General features: G+C 43.7%; 1 protein-coding gene across 6 annotated transcripts in view; it reads right to left on the bottom strand.

Moving 5' to 3' along the window:
* The window catches only part of adgrg6 (adhesion G protein-coupled receptor G6), a 55,641-nt gene that overhangs the window by 6,014 nt on the left and 23,189 nt on the right, over positions 1-26,438 (bottom strand). For 2 of the 6 annotated variants that reach the window (XM_036985046.1, XM_036985051.1), the window contains 21 exons: positions 26,108-26,155; positions 23,728-23,793; positions 22,338-22,406; positions 11,144-11,232; positions 10,917-10,969; positions 10,750-10,788; positions 10,394-10,536; positions 9,966-10,077; positions 9,367-9,455; positions 8,865-9,066; positions 8,461-8,626; positions 7,257-7,403; positions 6,932-7,048; positions 5,563-5,608; positions 5,363-5,469; positions 5,127-5,254; positions 4,690-4,958; positions 4,413-4,515; positions 3,886-4,169; positions 3,447-3,548; positions 2,839-2,994 (listed from right to left, as the gene is read on the bottom strand). In XM_036985046.1, the coding sequence (XP_036840941.1) occupies positions 2,839-2,994; positions 3,447-3,548; positions 3,886-4,169; positions 4,413-4,515; positions 4,690-4,958; positions 5,127-5,254; positions 5,363-5,469; positions 5,563-5,608; positions 6,932-7,048; positions 7,257-7,403; positions 8,461-8,626; positions 8,865-9,066; positions 9,367-9,455; positions 9,966-10,077; positions 10,394-10,536; positions 10,750-10,788; positions 10,917-10,969; positions 11,144-11,232; positions 22,338-22,406; positions 23,728-23,793; positions 26,108-26,155 (2,535 nt within the window). Of the gene's footprint in view, positions 1-2,516; positions 2,555-2,838; positions 2,995-3,446; positions 3,549-3,885; positions 4,170-4,412; positions 4,516-4,689; positions 4,959-5,126; positions 5,255-5,362; positions 5,470-5,562; positions 5,609-6,931; positions 7,049-7,256; positions 7,404-8,460; positions 8,627-8,864; positions 9,067-9,366; positions 9,456-9,965; positions 10,078-10,393; positions 10,537-10,749; positions 10,789-10,916; positions 10,970-11,143; positions 11,233-22,337; positions 22,407-23,727; positions 23,794-26,107; positions 26,156-26,438 lie in introns of all 6 variants that reach the window. The other 4 variants (XM_036985050.1, XM_036985048.1, XM_036985047.1 and 1 more) reach the window with 4 other exon arrangements.

The following is a 26,438-nucleotide window of genomic DNA, read 5'->3' as shown; positions in this document are numbered from 1 at the left end:
ACAATCCTGTCTCTCAGCTCTACGGACAATTCCTTTGACCTCATGGCTTGGGTTTAGCCTTATATAGACAGGTGTGAGCCTTTCCAAATCATGTCCAATCAATTGAATTTACCACAGGTGGACTCCAATCAAGTTGTAGAACGATCAATGGAAACAGGATGCACCTGAGCTCAATTTCGAGTCTCATAGCAAAGGGTCTGAATAGTTATGCAAATAAGGTATTTCTGTTTTTTAGAGTTGCAAAAATTACAAACAAATGTTTTTTGCTTTGTCATTATTGGGTATTGTGTGTAGATTAAGGAGGATTTAAAAAAAATGTAATACATTTTAGAATAAGGCTGTAACATAACACAATGTGGAAAAAAGGAAGGGGTCTGAATACTTTCTGAATGCACTGTGCGACTATATTAGTCTGCTTTCAGTTCAAGAGATAAACAGCTATAATCACTGTCACATATTAATCACTGGCTGTTCATTAAATGTCATCCTCACTTTGATCTTTCACCAAACCAACATGTCTCATAGAGTCATTACTGCTCACTCTATTGCACGTGTCCATCCTAAAGTAACATAAGGTCATCGTTAAAGGCCCAGTGCAGTCATGTGTTTTGTATCATATTGTACAACAGCTGATGAAACTAACACTGTTAAAGTGTGACCAATTTTATTTGTGTTATTTCCTGATAGTTGCTGGTTGAAAATACAATCTACACGAGACCTTCTAATCAGCCTGTTTGCATGGGCGGTAGTTTCGGCCTGCCTGGTGACATCACCAGGTGGCAAATTGGTTAATATTTATTTTACCTCTTATTTACAATGACAGCCTACCCCAGCCAAATCCTAACCCGGGCGATGCTGGGCCAACTGTGTGCCCTCTGGGACTCCCAATCACGGCCTGTGATAAAGCCTGGAATTGAACCAGGGTCTGTAGTGACGCCTCTAGCACTGAGATGCAATGCCTTAGACCGCTGCGCCACTCAGGAGCCCACTAATAGACCAGACCAATAACAAAGAGCGTTCCAAACCTATCTGCCAACAACAGCTCGGTTTAAGTTTTCCCTCCTCACTCAGACCACTCCCAGACAGCCCTAGCAAAATTCTAGCTTGAGAAATAGTTTTTGTCAATTTTTATGGAAAACTATTACAGTAAGGTACTTTAAAAAATTGTGTTATTTAACCTTTATTTAACTAAGCAAGTCAGTTAAGAACAAATTCTTATTTACATTGACAGCCTACCGGGGCAGAACAATAGATTTTTACCTTGTCAGCTCAAGGATTCAAACCTTTCGGTTACTGGCCCAACACTCTAACCACAAGACAATGCCATTAATCGTTGGATCAGTCCAATATGACAACATCATATGACAATTACAGATTATCTCACTAACACATCTGGAAGCAATAGGAGAACACACTGCAGCCTAACATGAATGGTTCTCTCTCGAAGCCGTGGCCTACCTCAGCGAGGCAAATAATAGTGAGAGTATCTACGCATGTGGATGCTGAAAAATGACCTTTTACATGATCTGAGATCTCTGTGAAATGAAGACCCGAATGATAAGAACATGTTGTAACATGTTGCATACTGTACTTTCATCATTACCATTTCCATATGTACTATAATAGTGGCGGTCCCTCACTGGCTATTCTAGAGTGTCTGAGTACATTGGGTACATACCAGATTTGAAACATGTGCTAAATATCAGGGAGCCAAGGTACTTCACCATCGAATCATCACAGGGCCTGTGTATAAGCAAGTAATAACGCACAAACATCATGCTTGAATTGTGCATTTGGTTGTACAGTGCGTGACGGTGATCTTCATTCCATTCCGTGGGTCCGGGATGCACACACACACACACAAACTACAATTTCCCATGTGACAGTGGAATGCTACAAATGCAAGCTGTGTGTTTACTGTGGTATCATTGCTGCTAGCAGAAAACAGAGGCATCCTAGTGGAGCAGAATTAGTGTGGTATGAGAGAGAGACATCCAGAACCGCTGAGAAGGCAAAGGAGCTCACCTGCCAAACTCTCTCATTGGTCAAATCAGTCAAATGTAACTACATCTGTATTTATACAGAACCAAATTAAACATCAATGTTGTTATAGCATGTTATGTCTGATTAAAATCTTGAGATGTTTTACAGTGACTTTAGAGAGAACAATGGCAGAATAGAGCTCCTTGTGTTACAGAGTCTTCATGTCACCATTCAATCTGGATTCAATCTAACTATCAAAGGTAGCATTTTGCATCGAAACCAAATGCACACATGCCAATTTTTATCCTCAACATGTTGTGTTAAATCCAAGATGTCACACAATATTTACATTTCAAACTATTAAATGCTGCATAGTTCTGTTAGACACACCAGTGTTAAGGATAAGTGCAACCAACAGCTGTTAGGTTGAATCCAGGCCTTTATGTTCTAAAGGTGAAAGGTCAATAACACAACATCACATCACACTGTAAGAAAGCATGGAGTCAGGCTGGCTTTGATGCAGTTCAGTTTACCTCAGGAGGTTCTCCTTCGTGCTATTGGTGGGCTACATCTACACACCACAAACATAAATACATACAGGAGATCAGCCACCACGTAGCCCAGGAATGACATATTGTAAACAGAAAAGCAAGAAAATAAATGTTTCACACAGTCCAGCTAATACAAATAGAGGAGAAAGGAAAAGTGTCCAGAGTTAAGTAAAGTATCCTTCTTTTCATAACTACAAAATGTAAACTTTTGTATAAATGAAATGTGGGTCAATGAAAAAGACCAACTGAAAGTAGACAAACGGCTGTGTGTGGCTCAATATTAGACCCTCCCATAGTGTCTTACCTGCATTCCTGCTGCGCTTTGCAAAGGGGTTTAGAGTTGCTTTGGCCTTGGAAGTCCAGTTTGCTGTACTGGAGACAAAAGAGCTGGAGGACAGGGACTTCCTCACGGTGTCCGAGCAGGCCTTCTTGGTGTTGTTAGTGGCTGTCTTGCTCCAGTCTGCCATTCAACAAGACACATTTCACAAATGCTTATTTGGGAGAAAAAAATCATATAAAAAGAGTGAAGTGACATTTTATTAGGGCAGGGTTTTATGGAGTTTCTGTTCATTTGATTGCCTATAAATCTAAGACTTCTCAGGTTTTATAACCACGGTTCTTTGTTACTTTGGAAATCTGGAGTCTAACTTGCTGCACAGGAGTTTCACAGGACTTTCATTTCAATAGGAATTCTATTAACATTGGACAATATTAAATCAAATAATATTATCTTGTCTTTATCACATAATCACATCTGACTTTTATTAGCAATATACAAGTACAGTAATTTCCCTCCTCTCATCTAAAGCCTGATATGATGGTAGTATGATAACAGTTCTGAATATCAGGCCAGATATTTTTCCTGAGAGCAAGAATAGTCTATTTCTTGTCTGTTTCCTGTCAGATCTTTACCTGAGTTGTCTGACAGGCGGAATCTGCCAAAACACAAGTATCTCCTCCACTGTTTCTGGACATTCTCCTTCAGTGCACAGTGGAATATGAAGATGAATAAACCTGTTGGCCAGAGAAGGACAATAAAGGAAAAAGCTGTTAAATAACAACGAAGATGACAGAGATGACAAACAAAAGAGAGTTTGGGTTGGTTCGGCTTTCGGAGCTACCAGGTGTTGTACTAAGGAGCCCTCTGGTGGAACAAATAGTACATAACATGACAGTGAGGAAACTACTTATAATTCTTAACATATAATACAATACAGACCTGCTTTGTAAAATATTTATAAAAAAAAAATACAGACACAAAACTACAAACATTCACATATCCTTAATTAGTAACCAACACTACTGTGTATTATCTTTAGGGTGCACAGCGCACCATAGGGAGGCCCTGTACCCTGCAGTGAGTTGAAGATGGAGAAGAGATACATGAAGGCCAGGTTGACGGGTCCCCAGGCGAAGAAGGCGAAGCCCCAGGTCATGCCCAGGAGGAAGGTGAGACTGATGACGCTCCTCAGGTTCCTCAGCATCTCCTCACGCAGTGTGTGGTTGCTACGCTTCCCGTTGCGACCACAGATCTGGATCATAACCACGATGAACATGGCCACGTTCAGGAGGAAGAGGACAGAGAAGTAGCCCACACAAGTCACATAGAACACCACCTGGCTCCGGATCCAACAGCTGGAAGGAGGGGGGGGGGGGGGGGGATTAGTAATATTGGATGCAATAGGTTAACTGAAATGTTTTAGCTGGGAGGCTGGATCTATATAACGTACTGTATACATACATTAGTCCTGGTCCTATGACTGCCATATGGGAAACATACACTTGGATTACTCAGACTTCATCTACATATACATATACATATACTGTACCTTATGTTATGTTTTCTATCCTATCTCTTGAGCTTGATGCAGGACTTACAATTCAGAAGAGCCTTGTCCAGTCTCCCCCATTCCATACTGCATTTTCCCATAGGAGTTTTTGTCAAAAGCTACCACTATGGCCACTATCGCAGCAGGCAGACCTGGAAGTGAGACATGGTAATAACAATTCAGGTACACCACGATCCAAACAAATGTGAAAATGCCGTGTGGAGCGTAGATAATTCATGCTACCATGCATTTCAATAGGAAGCAAGAATATGACACATACAGCATACTGTATAACAATTAGTTCATCCAACTTTAGTGACACTTACCCCAGCCGACGATGCAGAACTTGAGGATGTACCTCCGGATGTAGGTGTTGAAGACTTTGACCAGGGCGATGTACATGTGGATGGACTCGAGGCCCATCCAGGTGAAGGATGTGAGCAGGAAGAAGTGGAGGAAGACGGCCACGGCTACACACAGGCCCTCCACATCGAAGGAAGCCAGCCAGCCATCCAACAGGAACACCATGTTGAGGAACAGCAGCGACGTGCTCAGGTTCATCAGGATCTTAGAGGGGTAGTCACGACGTAACTTCCTGTACAAGACATACACTGAATAACACTGTGACGACTACAGCTCTGGTTGTCTTTCTTATAATATCATGGCCAATGACTAGGACCAAGAGTCCAGGTGACGTAGATTCAGAAGACTAGTTATAGGAGTATTTCCTAGTCACATGTACTATGGATGGAAACACACTCACTCAAAGGCAATATAAGTCAGAAGTGTTGCAGCAGAGAAGATGGCTGATATGCCACATCCGATGTAGGTGATGAAAGTGAGAATCTTGGTGTTTTTCTCATCAATCTGTGCAGCGGAGCCAGAGATATCCTTCACAGAGAATACAAAAAAATCTTAGACACACTAGCCCATTTTATACAAGGAAACACTACTGTTTTAAATGATTCAGTTACATTTACATGATTTTACTAGTCTTACCATTAGGATGCCAAAGTGTGTGAGGTGATCACAGAGGCAGATAGTCTTGTTTCTATTGGACATGGGACTAACCCTGCAGCCTTTACTGTTCCAGCCACCTGTACCGTCTTGTGGAAACAAAGATACAGTACATTCTACAATTGTATTTGGAGACATATCTTCTCTGTAAAATAAAATCACAATATTTTGTTCAGACTTACTCTTCATGGTGAAATCCCAGAACATGCAGGTTGGCTTTGGTTTTGTCTGAAAGACACCGACACACTTAATCACCGTCTGACAACAGGCAGACGTTCCAGGTGGCAATTTGTATTGTACTACTACTTTAACTGAGGAAGTACCATCAGGAATCAAATATCATCAACTGGGTGGTAACAGAAATGATTTTTTTGACCTATGTGGAATGAGTTTATTATCAAAATAAGAGGAGGAAAAAAATAAGCGAGGGAGAAAACAAAGAAGAAACAGAGGAGGAACAGAGCATATAGAGATCAGAGCAGAGGAGAGGAGAGGAGAGGAGAGGAGAGGAGAGGAGAGGAGAGGAGAGGAGAGGAGAGGAGAGGAGAGGAGAGGAGAGGAGAGGAGAGGAGAGGTGAGGAGAGCAGAGGAGAGCAGAGGAGAGGTGAGGAGAACAGAGGTGAGGAGAGGTGAACAGAGGTGAGGTGAGGAGAGCAGAGGAGAGCAGAGGAGAGGAGAGGAGAGGAGAGGAGAGGAGAGGAGAGGAGAGGAGAGGAGAGGAGAGGAGAGGAGAGGAGAGGAGAGGAGAGGAGAGGTGAGGAGAGCAGAGGAGAGCAGAGGAGAGGTGAGGAGAACAGAGGTGAGGAGAGGTGAACAGAGGTGAGGTGAGGAGAGCAGAGGAGAGCAGAGGAGAGGTGAGGAGAACCAAGGTGAGGAGAGGAGAGCAGAGGTGAGGTGAACAGAGGAGAGGAGAGGAGAGGTGAGGAGAACAGAGGTGAGGAGAGGAGAGCAGAGGTGAGGAGAGGAGAGCCGAGGTGAGGTGAACAGAGGAGAGGTGAGGAGAGGTGAGGAGAACAGAGGTGAGGAGAGGAGAGCCGAGGTGAGGTGAACAGAGGAGAGGTGAGGAGAGGTGAGGAGAACAGAGGTGAGGAGAGGAGAGCAGAGGTGAGGAGAGGAGAGGAGAGCAGAGGTGAGGTGAGGTGAGGAGAGGAGAGGAGAGGAGAGGAGAGGTGAGGTGAGGTGAGGAGAACAGAGGTGAGGAGAGCAGAGGTGATGAGAGGAGAGGAGATGTGAGGTGAGGTGAGGAGAGGAGAACAGAGGTGAGGAGAGCAGAGCAGAGGTGAGGTGAACAGAAGAGAGGAGAGGTGAGGAGAGGTGAGGAGAGCAGAGCAGAGGTGAGGTGAACAGAGGAGAGGTGAGGAGAACCGAGTAGAGGCGAGGAGAGCAGAGGTGAGGTGAGGAGAGCAGAGGTGAGGAGAGGTGAGGAGAACAGAGGTGAGGAGAGCAGAGGAGAGGAGAGGAGAGGAGAGGTGAGGTGAGGAGAGGAGAGCAGAGGTGAGGTGAGGAGAACAGAGGTGAGGAGAGTAGAGGTGAGGAGAGCAGGTAGACTACCTGGTAGTTCAGGTGTGCTATCTCAATCTCCACGGGATCCTGCAGGTTACTGATGGAGTAATTGCCCACACTGCTGGCCACAACATAGCTGTTAAGAGATAGCTCGTCCTGTTTATCCTGAGAATGATCAAAGAAAACACACCAAATTTGTTGAGTTGCATGAAAAAGAGCTATAAACCTGAACATGTCACTCATAACTATAGATTTACATACCAGACACATGAGTCACCATCCATGAAAAGGATGCGTGCGAAATGAAAACATACTGTTATATGCTGAAAGGACACACTAAATCAGATACATTCCATCTAAAAGACGTATAAACCTGGAATAGTCCTGTTTTGCGGAAGAACATGAAGTTGATCCTGGAGACAGCAGCAATCTCAGCATTGGTCCGGGTCAGGTTGTTGAGCAGTGTAGCTGGCAGTGTGACCTGAGCCAGGGGGTTCAGCTGACCCGACTTAAAGGCAATCTGGTGGCAGAGAATCTAGTTAGACCATTGGCTTTACAATAGACAATCCTATGTGACAGTACTTGACTTGCCAATGTAGACAGGTGCCTGCTGACTAATATGCTGATTATATAACGAGTCCCCTGCTGTACCATCTGGAGGTCCTTTCCAAACCTCTGGCGTCCCCGTGCCCTGACATGCCACCACACGTGTCTTGTCACATCATTTACATGATCCACAACATGTGGTGGAGTATGATTAAAGTGTGCCCTTTCTGCTGGCACAGCACAGCACCAGCACAGCATTAGCACAGCATTGACACAGCATTGACACGTAAGGCAAAGGCATAGGGTAAAACACGTGAACCAAAGTGACAACACAGGAAATCAAGAGAGAGGGAAGGCTGTGGTGGACTCGGCTTGCTAGTTAGTCAGCTGATCCTTGCATAATTCTGAATAACAGGACTCCATGTGCAGCACAAGGTTATGAATGTACAGAAAATACTGTTAATTACTTAAACAAATATACATCCTCCCATTTATGTTACATGGACTCAACAGGTCTGATGGGTTGTGAGTCACCTTTAACACTGAACGAGAGTTTCCACAGGAAGGCTTTCCTGGAAGCCTCGGCTGACTGGTTGACTGGCTGACTGGTTGACTGGCTGACTGGTTGACTGGCTGACTGGTGGACTGGCTGACTGGTGGACTGGCTGACTGGTGGACTGGCTGACTGGTGGACTGGTGGACTGGCTGACTGGTGGACTGGCTGACTAATGGACTGCCTGACTGGCTCACACACACAGTAGGAGTAGTGGTGGGGCATAACAACCCCTATTGACTCTCAGTGCACATTGACTGTGAATGAAACAACAACTGCCAGGTATGGATGTTATGAGCTTTGTGCACAGCAGAGACATATATATATATATATATAGTAGGAATCAAATATCATCAACTGGGTGGTAACAGAAAAAATGTGGAATGAGTTCATTATCATAATACAGTACAGTGCAGCAGATAATACTAATCTGTATAACTCTTGTGTATAACACTGACCCTAACTGTTTAGTGAGTACCTGGAGGTCTGTGGAGTTGGGGTGTATGAAGGCACTGAAGGAGGTCCCATTGAAATTGCTGTAGTTGAGGGCTGAAATTCCCAGAGCCAGATTTTTAGAGGTTATGTTTTCTGTAGGCCCATCAAACTCTATCTTCTGAACCAACTCATCCACCGTCTTCAATGTGCTACACATAGATAGAGAGACATTTAGGGGTTATCACAAAAATGGACTTTCACTAGTGTATCACAGTACTTTGGTACTTTGGTACAAAGAGACCACACAGACCCCATACAGTAGATCTACCTGCGAGATATAGTCATCACTCATGTATGTATCCCTCCCAGCATGCTGGACAGTCAGTAAGAAGTGGATTCTGAGGAGAGGAAAGACAATCGCAATGGGAGCAGAGAGGAGTATCTTACCACGCTGAGGATGTAACCAGGGCTGACATGGAGCTGGTCATCACGTTAGAGAGGATGCTAACTACGGTTTTGGCCAGATGGGTGTTGATCTTGGCCACTTTGACCAGCTCCTTAACCTTTCCCACCACCTTGAACACCTCGTCTGCGGAGAGCTCATTGTTGGTGATGTTATCAAGTTGGACGGCGACTTCGGCAGCATTCTCTGTTCGGAGACAGTTAGAAGGGAGACGGATAAACAACTAGAGAGCTCTCCTTGGGCTGTCAATAGACATGTATTATCAGCTGTCTGATGACTGCCCACTGTCTGCCACGGTGAGGGCGTTTACACACGTTTTATCTCTAAAATTGCATCTCAGTGGGCATCTCTGTCCCTCTATGTCTCTAAGAGCAGTGTGTTGAGATCAAATACATCTCAAGTATTCATTCGGGCAGCCGTTTTGATTTCATCTGCTGTGGAGTCATTAAAGTGATTTGAGAGAGCGTGAAGATGTCTGTGGCCTACCTGCTGACACTTTGATGTTATCGATAGCAATGCAATTCCTGAGGTCTGGGGCGCACCAAAACGTTGTGTAATTCAGGGGGCTGATAACACTGGGGATAAACAAACACAGAATGCAATCTGGTATTTTGAGGAAAGATAAATTACCTCAACAAATGAATGCGTTTATTGTCAGAATATCAGCAATGTCAAGTTCTTAGATCTTTTAAAAGCAGACTGATATCCCATTGATATCCCATTGATATCCCATTGACATCCCATTGATATCCCATTGACATCCCATTGATATCCCATTGACATCCCATTGATATCCCATTGACATCCCATTGATATCCCATTGATATCCCATTGACATTCCATTGACATTCCATTGACATTCCATTGACATCCCATTGACATCCCATTGACATCCCATTGATATCCCATTGACATCCCATTGACATCCCATTGACATCCCATTGATATCCCATTGACATCCCATTGATATCCCACTGATATCCCTGGAAATGGGTGATGTAATATTCCTGGAAATGAAAATGAACTTGCTAATTGTTTGTATAAAAATAGGACATCATTTGATACAGTGAATGTGTCAGTCTCACCATGTTCTGGATGCAGTCTGGTCTTTGTTGGGGAAACAGGGGATGTACTGAGTGACCGTTGGTCTGCTCTCTGGCCAGATGTAATGGAGGGGAGTTTCCCCCGTGCAGTTCTCTGAATGACAGAGAAAAGCATGCAGCAAGAACATTTTTAACACTGCACACCAGCAATATATTAATATATTAAGATCCAATGACTACAATAAGATGTTCAGAAACCTTCGAGGCATTCACATTTCAAACCTAATCTAATTAGGAGGTGCTTTAGAGTCGATGTGTAACCGTGCGCTGTGAAATTGGGTTCTTTCTCTGGGCTATGTGAGGGTCATGTTTTTGTGATCTTGGCGAGGATCTCTGCCACAGTCACTTCCTGCAGTAAGAAGGGAGGCATTGAAGTGATTTAAATGGGTCTGGGTGAGATCATGTCCTACCGACAGACTGCACGGCGACAGTGTCTAGCTCCAGTCTGTTGCTGATGCTGGTGCCGCTTCGGCCCATTCTGGTGGAGATGGCAGCTTCTCCCAGGGTCACGTTGGTGGTGGTCTTGTAGACCAGCAGGGCCCGGCAGGTGTATCTGGAGGGTGGAGAAGGAAGAGGAGGACGGGTGGGGAAGAATGAAGAGGGAAGAAGAGTAGCAGGATACTTAATTCACATGGAAAGGCAGACCTAGTGAATTACCATTCTTCTTTTAGGATTAGGGTTGTAAGGGCACAGAGTTTTCCCGAGTCACGTGATGTGGTCAGGAACAACTCCCTACCTACTATACCATATTAAATATTGTCTTTACCTTTTACTCTCTAGCTGTAAGTCACTGCAAGGCTGGACACTGGGAACAAGATAAAAAGGAAATGGAGGGCGATCAACATTATTGATCTGTAATACAGCTCTAAAGAAAACTACATAGAATGGATATGGAGCTGCATTTTATGATGGTACAAAGATCTAAATGCTTACCTGACATTAGCGACATAGACCATGTGTGTCCAGTTTTGGAATGTTTGATTGAGCTGTAAATGAACCAGTAAAACAGTGAAGTTCTCACCTAGCCATCTTAAGATGACTGCGCTAATTGTAATGCACTATAAGAGCGTCTGCTAAATGTAAATGGAATGAATTCAGTTCATCTTGTATTCTATTGATGATTTGATACAAGATGAATTGAACATGACCAGAAGCCTTACCCATTGTGCAACAGATTTCTCAACATCAGACTCTCTTACGTCGGCCTCCTTGTCACGGACAAGAAAGGAGATCCTGTAGAAAAGACCCTCTGCAATTGAAAAGAAAACACATCAATCTATATTTGACGCAGTTCATTTTACAACTCTCAATGGAACACGTGTCTGTGCTGCATAGCAGGAGTGCAAGGGTTGAGACACAATTGAGTTAAGTAAAATACAATTTCATACGACAAATGATGTTGACAAGCTGCTCCTCCACGGAATAAAAAACATGGGGGCTTTTTCATAAGGAAGAGGCTAAATTAAAATACTCTGTTATCATCCTAGACGACAGTAATCAAAACAGAACTAATAGATATAGTACATGCCATTATATGACTGATCTGTATTCAGTGCCCAAATGATTGATTGTAAATGAGAGCATGTACCGTGTAGTACATCACTCTGTTTGACCGTGTTGGTGATCTGCTGCTATGCCTCACAGCCATCACAAGATGGCTCCCAAGCCTCTTCTGTTGTTACTGCTGATCTCAGTACAGTACAATGCTGTTCCTAATCCATATCAAAACTTTTCTTCGGAGACTCCAGTAATTAGAGATTCGGTAGATAGGTCACCTCAGAAAGTTCTGAATTATTCAAAAGATATATATATATATATATATATCTTAGTTGATCAATAGTGTTCTTTTTTTCATCGATTTTCTATCGTAGAGCAATAACAGATTACATTTAGAGGAGCAGTTATTTGCTCTAAAATCAAATGATAACAGTATTGGAAGTCTCCCAAAAAACATGTATTATTAAAAACTTGAAATCACAAGATGAGAGCTGGGCCCCATCAGCAGAGAAGAGGCCATTCTAGAGTTCAGTGATTTGTCACCTACAGTACACGCCAATGTTAATGTTCTACGGCCCGTCCAACATCACAACACAACCTCAATCATCAACCTCCTCCAATAGGACGCCTGATTTCCACCAGTTTTCCTATGTCAACCTCATCCCACCACTACTACAGTAGCATTCAAAGCAGAGATTTTTTTTATTCAGCTTTATTTAACCAGGTAGGCCAGTTGAGAACAAGTTCTCATTTACAACTGCGACCTGGCCAAGATAAAGCAAAGCAGTGAGACAAAAACAACAACACAGAGTTACACATGGGATAAACAGACAATAACACAATAGAAAATTATGTGTACAGTGTGTGCAAAATGAAGTAAGAAGGTAAGGCAATAAATTGGCCAATAGTGGCAAAGTAATTACAATTTAGCAATTTACACTGGAGTGATACATGTGCAGATGAGAATGTGAAAGTAGAAAATACTGGTGTGCAAAAGATCAGAAAAACAAAAACAAATATGGGGATGAGGTATGTAGTTGGTTGGATGGGCTATTTGCAGATGGGCTGTATACAGCTGCAGTGATCGGTAAGCTGCTCTGACAGCTAAAATTCAGCGAAAGAGGCTCTCTACCTTTATGTTTCTACATATAGTGCTTCGGAAAGTATTCAGACCTCTTAACTTTTTCCACATTTTGTTACGTTACAGCCTTATTCTAAAATGTATTAAATTATTTTTTCCCCTCATCAATCGACATACAATACCCTATAATGACAAAGCAAAAACTGGTTTCTAGAAATTAGAAATATCACATTAACATAAGTATTCAGACCCTTTCCTCAGTACTTTGTTGAAGCACCTTTGGCAATGATTACCGTCTCGAGTCTTTTTGGGTATGACGCTACAAGCTTGGCACACCTGTATTTTGGGAGTTTCTCCCATTCTTCTCTGCAGATCCTCTCAAACTCTGTCAGGTTGGATGGGGAGTGTTGCACTCACAACTATTTTCAGGTCTCTCCAGAGATCGGGTTCAAGTCCGGGCTCTGGCTGGGCCACTCAGGGACATTTAGAGACTTGTCCCGATGCCACTCATGTGTGGTCGTGAGCACTCTGGAGCAGGTTTTCATCAAGGATCTCTCTGTACTTTGCTCCGTTCATCTTTGCCTCGATCCTGACTAGTTTCCCAGTCCCTGCCGCTGAAAAACATCCCCACAGCATGATAATGCCACCACCATGCTTCACCGTAGGGATAGTGCCAGGTTTCCTCCAGACGTGATGCTTGGCATTCAGGCCAAATAGTTAAATCTTGGTTTCCTCAGACCAGAGAGTCTTGTTTCTCATGGTCTGGCCACTCTACCATAAAGGCCTGATTGGTGGAGTGCTACAGAGATGATTGTCCTTCTGGAATGTTCTTCCATCTCCACATAGGAACTCTGGAGCTCTGTCAGAGTGACCATCAGGTTCTTAGTCACCTCCCTGACCAAGGCCCTTCTCACCCGATTGCTCAGTTTGGCCGGGTGGCCAGCTCTAGGAAGAGTCTTGGTGGTTCCAAACCTTTTCCATTTAAGAATGATGGAGGCTACTGTGTTCTTGGGGACCTTCAATGCTGCAGAAAATGTTTTGGTACCCTTCTCCAGATCTGTGCCTCGGCAAAATTCTGTCTCAGAGCTCTACGGAAAATTCCTTCTTCCTTCTTCTCATAGCTTGGTTTTTCTTCTGACATGCACTGTCAACTGAGGGACCTTATATAGACAGGTGTGTACTTTTCCAAATCATATCCAACCAATTGAATTTACCACAGGTGGACTCCAATCAAGTTGTAGAAACAACAGGATGCACCTGAGCTCAATTTCCTGTCTCATAGCAAAGTGTATACACACTTATGTAAATAAGGTATTTCTGTTTTTTATTTGTAAAACATTTGCAAAAATTTGTAAAAACCTGTTTACATTTTGTCATTATGGTATATTGTGTGTAGATTACTGAGGATATTTTTTTATGTAATCAATTTTGGAATAACGCTGTAACATAACAAAATGTTACTCGTCGAACACTCTCGCACTGTATAAGTTGTTATTGCAAAACATACTGTTCCCAGTTCAAGTCCACACAGACATGAAAAATTAAAGGGAGTTTTACAATGGCATGGGGCGAGAACAGGGGTGCCCGTGATGCAGGCTGTGGTACGTGCGATGGCGTGTGTGGTGGACACTGTGCCACTGCCTGCATTCAGCACTTCATGTGGAGTGGTAAGAGGAAAGTAGGGGCTCTCTGTAGGAACAAAAGACTGGTGATCCACGTCAATGATGGCTAGTGGCATGGGAGTGGTCTGTGTCTCTCTGTCTGTGACAGTGCTCTGATTCCCAGTCACATTGTTGCCAGGGCCCAATCTGCTTACTGACGTGCTTGCAGCAGTGGAGGGTGTGTGTTAGATGAGGGCCGGTCCATGTCTATTACCCTGTGTGTCCTCACTGTGGTTGGCTGTGAAGGAGACTGATACAGGGCTAGCCCCAGCCTGGTAGGTGTTTAGGGCCGTAAGAGGCTGGTCGGTGAGGGTATCGGTGAACTGGATATTTGGAGAAACAGTTGGCTGTTTATTGGCAGTGGTGAGTTGTGTGTATGTGGCAGACTGTGTGTTTGAGGCAGAAGGAGGCTGCATAATTGTGGTAACAGTGGTGGGCTGTATAATTGCAGCCTAATGGTGAGGTTACCAGAGGCAGCAGCAGTGAGCTGTGTGTCTGGGGAAGTGGACAATGCTGTGTTCTCTCTGCTCTCTTCAGGCCAGGCCAGTGTTCCATCAGTTCCAGCAGGCTGAGTGGGCTCTGACTGGCTGCCAGTGAGTGTAGAGGATTGTCGGAATGCAGCCATTGGTCTGGTGGGCAGTGAGGCGCTAGCTCTCCAATACGAGGAGCGTTTGTTGTCATCGGTCTGTGGAATACGGGAGATTCAGAAGCATCGGACATGAGCTGATCTGACCTGGAGGTCATGGCGGAGAGTGTGTGTCTGTGTGAATCACACAACCAAGACCGCTGACCGGCCGTGACCAGCCTAATTCATGCATATATGCCTGCTGCTGTTCATGGGTAACGACGCTGCCATATTCTGACGATGTGCTGCTGATGTATGGCGTTGGCAGGGCTGGAGAGGGAGAGGGGGCTAGCATGGAGGAGGAGAGGGCGGGTCTGGGAGACATATTCAGATCCATCATCATAGTTGTGTAAGGTCCCATGGTATCCAAGCTGGGATACAGATGGGTTGCTCTGCGTGCTGGGGCGGAAAAGAGAGATCGGAGATGGAGAGGAGGAAGAGCCACTTACGGGTGACGTGGACTTCCTCTCCTTACTCTGGAGCCGAGTGTCTCTCCATCCCATCTTTACTTTCCCATTCGGGAAAATTGGTGATATGAAGCTTCTCTGGCAAGGCTGTCTCAGACATGGGGTCAGAGCTGAGAGAGACCAATCTGAACGTGATGGGCAACACATCCATCCACTCCTGTCTGCTTGGGGAGATTGTATTAGGAGGTGAGGACTGAGAGGAGGCCCATTCGTCTGGCATGGTGGCTGGGAGGAGCGCCTGGTGGTGTAGTTGTTCTGTGATAGGAGTGACAAAAAGATGGGATGTACGTGACAAACCTCTCAGATTAGCACTGAGTGGATAAAAGCCCTCTTTCCTGTCTGTGCTGCCCAACATACTGCTGTCTGACACATTGTTCATAAATTTGACGATTGCTCCAGAGCCAGAGGTGAATCTAACCTTATCCCCTCATTCACTGGCAATACTCTCACTTAGTACCATACTGGCTACCCTACTGTCCACAGGATGAGAGTTAGTTGAGAAGGAACTCAACTGATTCCTCAAATCACCTTATACCACACACCACTGCGACCTGTATGCTCTAGTCGGCTGGCCCTCGTTACATATTCGTCACCAGACCCACTGGCTCCAGGTCATCTATAAGTCTATGCTAGGTAAAGCTCCGCCTTATCTCAGCTCACTGGTCACGATAACAACACCCACCCGTAGCACACGTTCCAGCAGGTATATCTCACTGATCATCCCCAAAGCCAACACGTCGTTTTGGCCGCCTTTCCTTCCAGTTCTCTGATGCCAGTGACTGGAACGAATTGCAAAAATCGCTGAAGCTGGTGACTTTTATTTCCCTCACCAACTTTAAACATCAACTATCTGAGCAGCTAACCAATCGCTGCAGCTGTACATAGTCCATCTGTATATAGCCCACCCAATCTACCTACCTCCTCCCCATACTGTTTTTATTTACTTCTCTGCTCTTTTGCACACCAGTATCTCTACTTGCACATCATCATCTGCTCATTTATCACTCCAGTGTTAATCTGCTAAATTGTAATTCTTTGCTACTATGGCCTATTTATTGCCTACCTCCTCATGCCTTTTGCACACACTGTATATAGACTTTATTTTTTTTCTACTGTGTCATTGACTTGTTTATTGTTGTTTATTGTTTATTTATGTGTAACTCTGTGTTGTTGTCTGTCACACTGCTTTGCTTTATCTTGGCCAGGTCGCAGTTGTAAATGAGAACTTGTTCTCAACTGGCCTACCTGGTGAAATAAAGGTGAAATAAAACACAATATTAAAGAGGGTAAAACCAGGTCACTGTGGTGTTTGTCAGAGGAAGAGAGGTGTGTTTCCTCAAGGAAAGTTAGAGCTGTTTTAAGGACTGACAGAGACAGTGGAATGGGCCTTGTGCCCTCCCGCATCAATAAATCACTTTGAACCTCCATTGAAGGCTGCAGCACACTCGCCTGTGAACTCTCCAAGAGCACCGGGTCGGTCTCAGTGGCAGCTAGCCTGACGTGTCCTGAATGACTAACATCACCTTGTTCCATCCTGCGGATGGGTAAGGAGGAGAACGCAGGGTAGGGAGAGGTGGGGTGAGGTATGGTTGGAGTGGAGGGAGTTAGGGACCGATAAATCTGTAATCACAACTGCCCATAGGCTATCTGGAGGCTGGAGCTGCTGCAGTGTAGTAAACACGGTAGGTATGGGAGTAGGTTAGGGTGTAGTAGACTGTTGGTCTGGAGATCTCCATTGTGAGGTCACTTTCAGAGATCATCTTGACCCTCATAGAGACTCTGAGCTCTGCTATTGTTAATAATGAGGGAGACTGTGGCGATATTTGAGTGGGCCTGTGTGATTCTCTCTGCTTTTTGCTCACTGAAACCGCTGCTTGGCCGGGCCTGATCCATTTGCACACCTGTCTTGTCTGGAGCCGTGCTGAAAGGAGGGATTTGAGTCCAGCTGCTGTGTGCTACCACCACCCAACCCTGCTCCCCAGTCCCAGCCTCTCCTACAGCCTCTACCAGAGTGCCTCCTGCCAACGCCTCCCGGGGTAAACTGGGCTCTGATTGATTGTGTAAATGTTCCCCTCCTCCCCGGCATTTCCCCGGCAGTAACAGAGCCGCCCATAGTCACACGGTCTGGGCCCTCAGTGCTGACTCCAGCCCCAGTGTGGGAAAGGTTGTGTGGGCCAGAGGCAGCCAGAGCCAGGCCTTCATCCAGGGAGTAGGGTGAGTCATATTGGAAGAGGCTGAAGGGGTTGTCCCCTAGGTCCAGGTCGTAAATGAATGGCTCAAAGCCTGATGTGTCCTCCACCAGGGGCTTAGTCCAGTTCACAGTGCTGCTGCTGTTCTCTCTGCTGGGACTCAGTGGCACCCAGTGGTGGGGGCCATGGGCTTACTCTTCTTACAGTTGCTGAGTGATGCTGATGCCGCTGCTGGGAAAGATTCCAGGTCCTCCTCATCACTACTGTTCCCAACATCCACCGCTCACCCTGGGAACAACCACTGGGGACTGGTCGTGGCCCTGGATACGGCGTATCTTACTGGCCACCAGCGCTGTTGTTGTTGTGATCACCTTGGGTACAGGAGGAGGCTTGGTCGGCTAGAGGATGGGTCTGATGGTGGCCTCAGGTTTCTTCCTCACGGGCCAGAAGAGGGGGGTAGAGATGTAGCCCAGTGAGGTTATAGAGCTGTGGGGACCAGGCAGGACGTGAGGCCTGGTGTGGGGGGTGGTGGTGGTGGAGGAGGCCACTGGCCAGGGGGTGAGCCAGAGCAAAGACCACAGATACACTGTTCTCTCCTTGTCTGTGGCGCACCAGTCCAGTCAATGTAAAAACAGTGGGGTCAAAGCAGGTTGCATATTTTAAATACAGACTGACATCCAGCATATACTGTAGCTGAATAAACAAATACAAAATAGTAGCCGCTGTATGGAAGGATCACCTAGATTTCTGGCAGTTAACTAGACCTTCATTTTGAGTTGACAGAAAAGATACAGATATTGTCAAATGCATTTTGGCTGAGGACAGGATAGAGTGAGAGTGAGAGGCAAGCAGACAGGTGGAGGCAGGCTGAGAGAGAGAACAGTTTGCCAAAGGAAGCTGCTGCGTCTCACTACAAACAAGTCAAGGAGATGTGTGTGTCTTACCCAGGGTAATGATGTTGGTGGACAAGACAGTAGAAGACAGGTTAGTCGAGGGCGGTGGTCTAGTAGTGGCTTCAGACAATGTTAGCAAGAGTGACAGCACAACTAAGTCAGCAAGGAGAGTATCTCAAGATTTCCTAAGTGTATGTTTTACCCAGCTGAGCGGAATCTGAGCAATGACAGAGGACATGATAGTAGAAGAAACCAAGAACAAAGTAAAAGCTTCAACTACTGAAGAAGTGGAAGCTAGAAATAGTATGTGATTAGTCAAGTGTCTCATTTTAAAGCTGTGTATAGTAACTACTTCTGAAACCGTTATAAACACATCCTAAAACCTTGTGACGTCTAGTCTACCTTGATTATATTAGTAATTAGTCATTTGGATGCCAAACATAGAAAAATAGAGGCCCCATGTCTTCAGACTACACTTTGAGGTCTTTTTGCACAAAGTGCTTGAAAGTTACAGTAATAGAGGCCAGGTGTACTGAACAAAGGTATACAGTATACTTTTTTTCTGTAAAGCCTTACTCGGAGTAGTAGTGATGTTAGCTGGTGTGTTAGTGGTAGTAGTGATGTTAGCTGGTGTTTTAGTGGTAGTAGTGATATTAGCTGGTGTGTTAGTGGTAGTAGTGATGTTAGCTGGTGTGTTAGTGGTAGTAGTGATGTTAGCTGGTGTGTTAGTGGTAGTAAGGGATAATAGGGGAGGATTTGTCACTGTTAGTAAGAGTAAGGGATATAAAATGAAATTCACAATTAAGAGAGACACATTTGAGACAAAAGGGAACAAAATAGACAGTTGATATTGAATTCTCCCCAATCAGTCCGTAGTCACTAACAGGCAAAAGGGAAAGTGGGCTGTCTTACCATGCACTGTGTTGTTAGTGGTAGGTGAGTTAGTCGTAGCTGGGTTTGAAACAATAGTAGTTGCAGAAGCTGTCGGTGCTGGTAGAACATAGGTGGAAAATTGTCAAAAGAATTGTTAAAAAATAAAATGGAAGGCAATAACGGCAAAACACACAATACAGGGCTACTAGAGGTGTTTTCAAAATGTCAAGAACCACTTAGACAGTATTCACTGCTGAGTCCATTGTTAAAAGGAAGCAACATGGGAAAACATACTCCCACTGAGAAGCCATGACAATTGCTTTCCCAGCTTAATCCATGTGGAAAGTTACAAGTTGGTCAAGGATAGCACTGCTTTCAAACCCATTCCCGACACATGAAGGAACCTGCCACAAGCCGAGTACAAAACAAGAATAAACAAATAGACACATCTTACCATTGGTTGTGCTGTAGAATAGAGTTGTGTTAGTAGCGGCTGCTGCAGATGGGATAACGGTTTGAGTAACTGGTGACAAGGACAGCAAATGTGAACTAAATTGTTTGAAAGAGTGAAATTAACACACACACACACACAAACAATAAGCAATGCACTAGAGAGTATGCATGGGGTTATATGGGTCAACACGTGGCCATGCCATTAACAACCTCACTGGCAAGATCTCTCATCTTTACCTTTTTTCCTGAAAGTAAATGACAATGTAGTTACTGCCAAATGTCATGTGTTTGCTAAATGTTCTGAGAGGGAAATCAGACTAAACTACGTAGACATATTATATGGATGTACCAAAATTGATGTGTTTATAAAGGCCTTATAAGTAACACATTCAGAAAAATGCAATTCGCACTATAACTATAATCAGATTCAATTTGCATAAACTGCGATCAGTTCCATTGGGAGAGATACCTTACCAGTGGTTGTGCTGTATAATGTTGGAACATTAGTTGTGGCTGCAGGAGTGGTCGGGGTAGTGGTTTGAACTGGTGACATTTACAGCACAAGACAGCAAAAGGAGGGTATAATAGCAAAGTGGTTAATGGTTGAGGCATTCTCATCTCTAGAGGGAGAATAATGTTGAGAAGTAAAGATGGCCTTACCAGTTATTGAGCTGGTAGTTAGAGGCATGCTAGTAGTGGTGGCAGATGAAGTGGTAGCAGAGAGAACTGGTGATGGACAGCAGACAGTATGAGATGAATAAAATATGGTGAAGTATTGAGAGCTGAGGTTGAGATCATAGACGTAGATGGGTATGAGTTGGTAATTTTTTTAAATATAACCTTTATTTTAACTTTAATTCATATTTACAATGGCGGCCTACACCGGCCAAACCAGGATGACGCTGGGCCAATTGTGCGCCGCCCTATGGGATTTCCCAATCACGGCTGGTTGTGATACAGCCTGAGAGGACAGTTACATTTGACTGTCAAATGAACCATTGTACTCTGTTTTGGATAGGGGATAACCAAAACTCTTAGAAAAAAGGGTTCCAAAAGGGTTATTTGACTGTCCCTATAGGAGAACCATTTTTGGTTCCAGGTAGAACCATCTGTGGAAAGGGTTCTACATGTAACCCAAAAGGGTTCTACCTGAAACCAAAAAAGGGTTATTCAAAGGGTTCTCCTATGGGGACAGCCGAAGAACCCTTTTTGGTTCTAAATAGCACCTTATCTTCCAAGAGTGTACAGTGAGCTAAATCAATCTTGTTCAACCATCCAATTGATGTCATGTCTAAATATATCATGTCTAAATATATATAGTCAATATATAGTGGCTTCAAACTTAAAAGGGAAAACCCAGGACCTTGCTTGCGTTACTTCAACGATGGGTCAGATAAGAAAATGATGAAATGTCTCCTGCATTAAACCCATTAGGTAGTAAGTACAGCAGTAGAGGCTGGTGGGGGGAGCTATAGGAGGACAGGCTCATTGTAAAGGCAGCAATGGTATTTTTTGGAATGGAGTCAAACATGTGGTTTCCATATGTTTGATGTGTTTGATACCATCCATTTATTCCATTCCAGCTGTTACAATGAGCCTGTCCTCCTATAGCTCCTCCCACAAGCCTCCACTGAAGTACAGTATCAGAGACATGGTGTTTACCTACTGCATGGCCTGCAACCCACCAAACTGCCAAATAACTCAAACACAGCTGTTCTTCAAGTCTTCATCTTTCATGTTTAATAAGAGTCTTCCCTCATTACAGAATCCTACTTGATAAAACAGGTGGCTGCTTTTCACAAATCTTTATTTATTTGGGCTGGGAAATGAATTTAATTTCAGAAATTAACCAAGCGTTTCATATGAGCCATTGACAGTTAATCAAATCATAAACTTCCTTTATCAACACATTTTCTTAGATTAGATAGAAGTTGATGTGAATGCACCTCCATTCCTCAAACAGTGGATTCAGTATTATGTGGGTTTAATAGATTGGAATTGGCTGTGTGGTATTTGAGAGGGAACCATCGGAGCAATCACAGAGGCTTTGGGATAAGACCTAAATCTCTCTAGTTTAATGGGCCACATGTAAATATCCCCTAAGTCAGTCAGTGGACATTTTACATATTGATTAAAACAGGGGTGATCCATCAGCTGCAAACTGCATTAAAGCTAGAGTCCTTTATTAAAACAATAACAAAGCCATCAACCCGCATCTGATTTGGTAAAAAGCTGAGGGATGGGCCTGAAGAAATGTAATCACTCTCAAATTCATAGACAGAGCTATGAATGCAAGGACTGATTATCCATGATATCAAGATTATAGTTTCAACCATGTTTTGGGGCTATACAGTGTTTACATTTACGTTGTTTACAAACATTGGAGTAAAATAAGCTTACATTTTGGATTCTGATGGCGTATGATAGTTGAGGCATTTCTAAGTTATTGCCTTCAAGAATCAATGGGTCTGTATCATTCATTTATACGTCCAAAAAAGTCCAAACTAAGGATTCTAGCTTTAAGTAGATCGTATTGGCTTACCTTCATAACAACAGATAGGCTGAAAATAACATGTGCTCTTTACAAACAATGTGAAGGAGGGATGGATGCTTACCGTGGGTTGTTGAATTAGTAGAAATCATGTTAGTGGTGATAATGGATGAGCTGGTAGGAGTTAATGTTGCTGGTTGCAGGGATGTACGGAGAAAGGTTACATATGCATTAATTGGATGTAAAGTGAGGCAACACAAATGCACCATCCACCAGCCACAAAAGATGACTGATGGCGCAATGAAGCATAGCATAAGGAATATAAATACAAATATGCAGAGAAATCTTGTCCAATTGTGTGATGCAGTAGCTTTAGAAGCGATGATTAGCACGTCTATGAAAGACAGTTTTAACATTTACTCAGTAAACATACGGTTTCTACTAGGATAGGATCAACAGGTTTAGAGTTGAAAGTTATTTATTCTGTAAAACATATACAAAGTCAGGGGTCCCCAATTACATTCAGCCGTAGGGCAATTTGTCCTTGAGCAGATGGTCGGGGGGCTGGAACATAGTTCTAAATCATTTGTACACTGCAAATTGACCACAAGAATCTCAATCAGATATAGTATTTGAGAAAAACAGAATCACATCAAACCTTGATTACGTTGGGATACGATCGCACATGTCTCTATTTATACATGTGAATTCTTGGACAGATTTCCTAAATTAAAATCACATTGAGCTCATTTCCTGGTGATTTTATGTCTAAATATTTACATATTTTTTCTTCAAAAAACTTGGCAGGCCGAATAATAAAATCTCCCACCGCATATAGTGAAACCCTGCATTAAGCCATCACAAGCCACAGAGGCCATTATTTGATGGGCTTCATCCATGTCTCATTTATTTTCATCCAATCACCTTGATGAATCTCCAGCACAGTGCTACAGGTGTTTCTGATAAGCAAAGTATATAAGAGTTGACCTCTGAATAAATGCACCATAGACAGAGCTTAATAGATTTGCTCACAGCAAGAGAACTGACATTTTGGAAAGTGTCGCTTGTAAGTCAACATCTAGCTCTGGCTGATGTCTATGGGAAGGAGAGGCCATATTAACCCTGCATCATCTTATCCAGAACATGGGGTCAAACTGGACCCATTTCTATGTGATTCCACAGAGGCTCCATAAAATGACGTCATAATCTGCATTGACTCGATACCGTGGCCATCAATGCAAAGTGACGTAGAAAGAGTGAAGCACTGTGTGCTTTTTAAAATGCTGGCAGGATGTAAATATGTAAAATATGTTTAAAAAAAACTAAAACAAGATGAATAAAACATAACAGGGAGCTTACACACAAACATGTGGAAGAAGGGTCAAATGGTATGTCTGTAAGTATGTTAATCAATATTCAATCACATTTAATAATTGATTATTGTGTGATGCTTGATAATCATTGTACTGTCTGTTGTAAATGATTGATATGCGTAACAGTCATTGGTTTCCTACCTGGGCAGTTCAGTCCAGGAGAGGAACAGCTGGTGGTGTGTGATGTGTAGATGGGTACAGAGGTACCTTCAAAGTGGATTGGAAATAAACATGTTAAATCACCTTAATCTACAATATTTCCCATGGTGAGTGATAAAAAAGAACACAAACAAGTTTATGCATTATTATGTTAATTTCAGTACAGGCCCACACATTATACATTCATCAAACATTTATATTTGGCATGACTTCGGGCTGGGTATTAAGCACCGCCCATGTAAAAAGATTGACAGTTTCCCAGCAGCCGCTCAGCTAGCTACATGCTCTCAGGCTGGTATGGGACCCAGAAATGTCAATAAATAATCAGAATGATCTGCCATATAAAAGCCTAAATACTTCTCATCTTGTTGAAAAGGGCGAGGAGTTTGATATTTTCCTCACTGTTCTATAGCTGTGCCCAGTCCAAACGCCAACACTTCCTCTCTTGTATAAAATATGCAGCACTTTGTGATACAGGGATGATGCTGCTTTGCGTGCACCCCTCGCATATTTTCTAATGTTCTTAAACAGAAGAGCGATCAGAGGAGAACACAGCGAGACAGACCCACCTGGACTTGATGGACATGGCTAATCAATTTGATAATCGCTGGTAATGAAAAGTAATGACATGTCAGAGGAGGGAGAGGCCATGTTTAATATCAGTTAGTGGATGTGAGTTGTCATTACTGACACTCTTGTCACTCCCAGGCCAGTACCCATCATTCCCACTCAAAAAGCCTTTTGCCTTAGGTTGATGTGGATGAATTGCTAGTGCTATTCCATATATCTAGACTGGTAGACCAACAAGAGTAAACAACCCCATCGTGCCTGGGTCAGGACTGTGAGGACTCAGTGAATACTGGATCTCTGACAGAGTTTAGCCATGCAGCCATCCTCCACTGAAGGCCCAAAGAGCTTCACTGGGGCCAGTCCTCTTCACAAGCCTGATAATTAGCCCAGAGCTAGTTTACACCAGACAGACTACAGCTACAGCCTTGAGTGCCATACACTTTTGGCCAATCAAACTACTAACCAGACTACCAATCAGACTACCAATCAGACTACCAACCAGACTACCAATCAGACTACCAATCAGAATACCAATCAGACTACCTACCAGACTACCTACCAATCAGACTACCAATCAGAATACCAATCAGACTACCTACCAGACTACCTACCAATCAGACTACCAATCAGACTACCAACCAGACTACCAATCAGACAACCAACCAGACAACCAACCAGAATACCAATCAGACTACCAATCAGAATACCAATCAGACTACCTACCAGACTACCTACCAATCAGACTACCAATCAGACTACCAACCAGACTACCAACCAGACTACCAATCAGACAACCAACCAGACTACCAATCAGACTACCAACCAGACTACCAACCAGACTACCAATCAGACTACCAACCAGACTACCAACCAGGCTACCAATCAGACAACCAACCAGAATACCAATCAGACTACCAATCAGACTACTTACCAGACTACATACCAGACTACCTACCAATCAGACTACCAACCAGACTACCAACCAGACTACTTACCAGACTACATACCAGACTACCTACCAATCAGACTACCTATCAGACTATCAACCAGACTACCAATCAGACTACCAAACAGACTACCAAACAGACTACCAATCAGATTACCTACCAGACTACATACCAGACTACCTACCAGACTACCAATCAGACTACCAAACAGACTACCAATCAGATGACCTACCAGACTACATACCAGACTACATACCAGACTACCTAAGGTTTGAGCCCCTCAGCCTCCTGACAATATCATTGGCTCAGCTGTGGATCAGTGTACATGGGGTTTGGTTGTCACATCTTAGTTCCTAAGAAGTCACTGTCTGCTCTGTAAGCATGGGGTCTTTAATGTGCTTCCTGCATTAGAAGCCCTGGACAGACGAGGCTGGCAGATACATTGCTGTTATTCAAAGCAGGGACAGAATCATGTCATGCAGAGTCTCATTTTGTCACGACACAAAGTCTGGGATCAGAGAAATAACTTAGAACTTCACCTGGTTGATCTTGAGTTGAGGCTTTCAATGTATGACGCAAGACTAATAATCATCTATCGGTGCACAGATTTGGCATATTGACTGTGGATGACTCTAACTGGGACCTGATTTATCATTGACATGTTACGTCCAGAATCTAAGTAGAAAGTTCCTCCATAATACAACTAACGCAACCCTCTGTTTCCTGGAACCATTAGTTTAAATGTTATATTAGTTAACACCGTATTTCACATGCATCTCCCATGGCACTAAGCACTCAAGCAAGCAACTTTCACAAAGCAATCAAGTTGTTAGCAGCACACTCACCACTAGATGGAACAGCTGTTGTTAAGTGTATGCAATGTGGGAAACAGACTGTAAAGAGAGAACTTGACATGAGTAGGTATCACAACAGTCAGCCATGGGCATTTAACTAGCATCCGCTGCATGAGCCAGTGACATGGAAACAAACTCCTGTGGGCAAAGCAAAGCATTTGTTTGTCTTGACAAACATATGTACTTATTAATAAGTGAATTAACATTTAATAATCTAATGGACCACAATGCAACATGGAGGTGTGTTGATGTAAAGACGAACAAGGACACAAGGACGTTGATATACTTCTGAACAACAGTATATTGCCTAACCTACTCCTCT

This window comes from Oncorhynchus mykiss, chromosome 8, assembly GCF_013265735.2.
Source record: "Oncorhynchus mykiss isolate Arlee chromosome 8, USDA_OmykA_1.1, whole genome shotgun sequence".
In the NCBI taxonomy this organism is placed as follows: domain Eukaryota; kingdom Metazoa; phylum Chordata; class Actinopteri; order Salmoniformes; family Salmonidae; genus Oncorhynchus; species Oncorhynchus mykiss.
The sequence above is the reverse complement of the archived record's forward strand: the minus strand, read 5'-3'. Positions and strand labels throughout refer to the sequence as shown.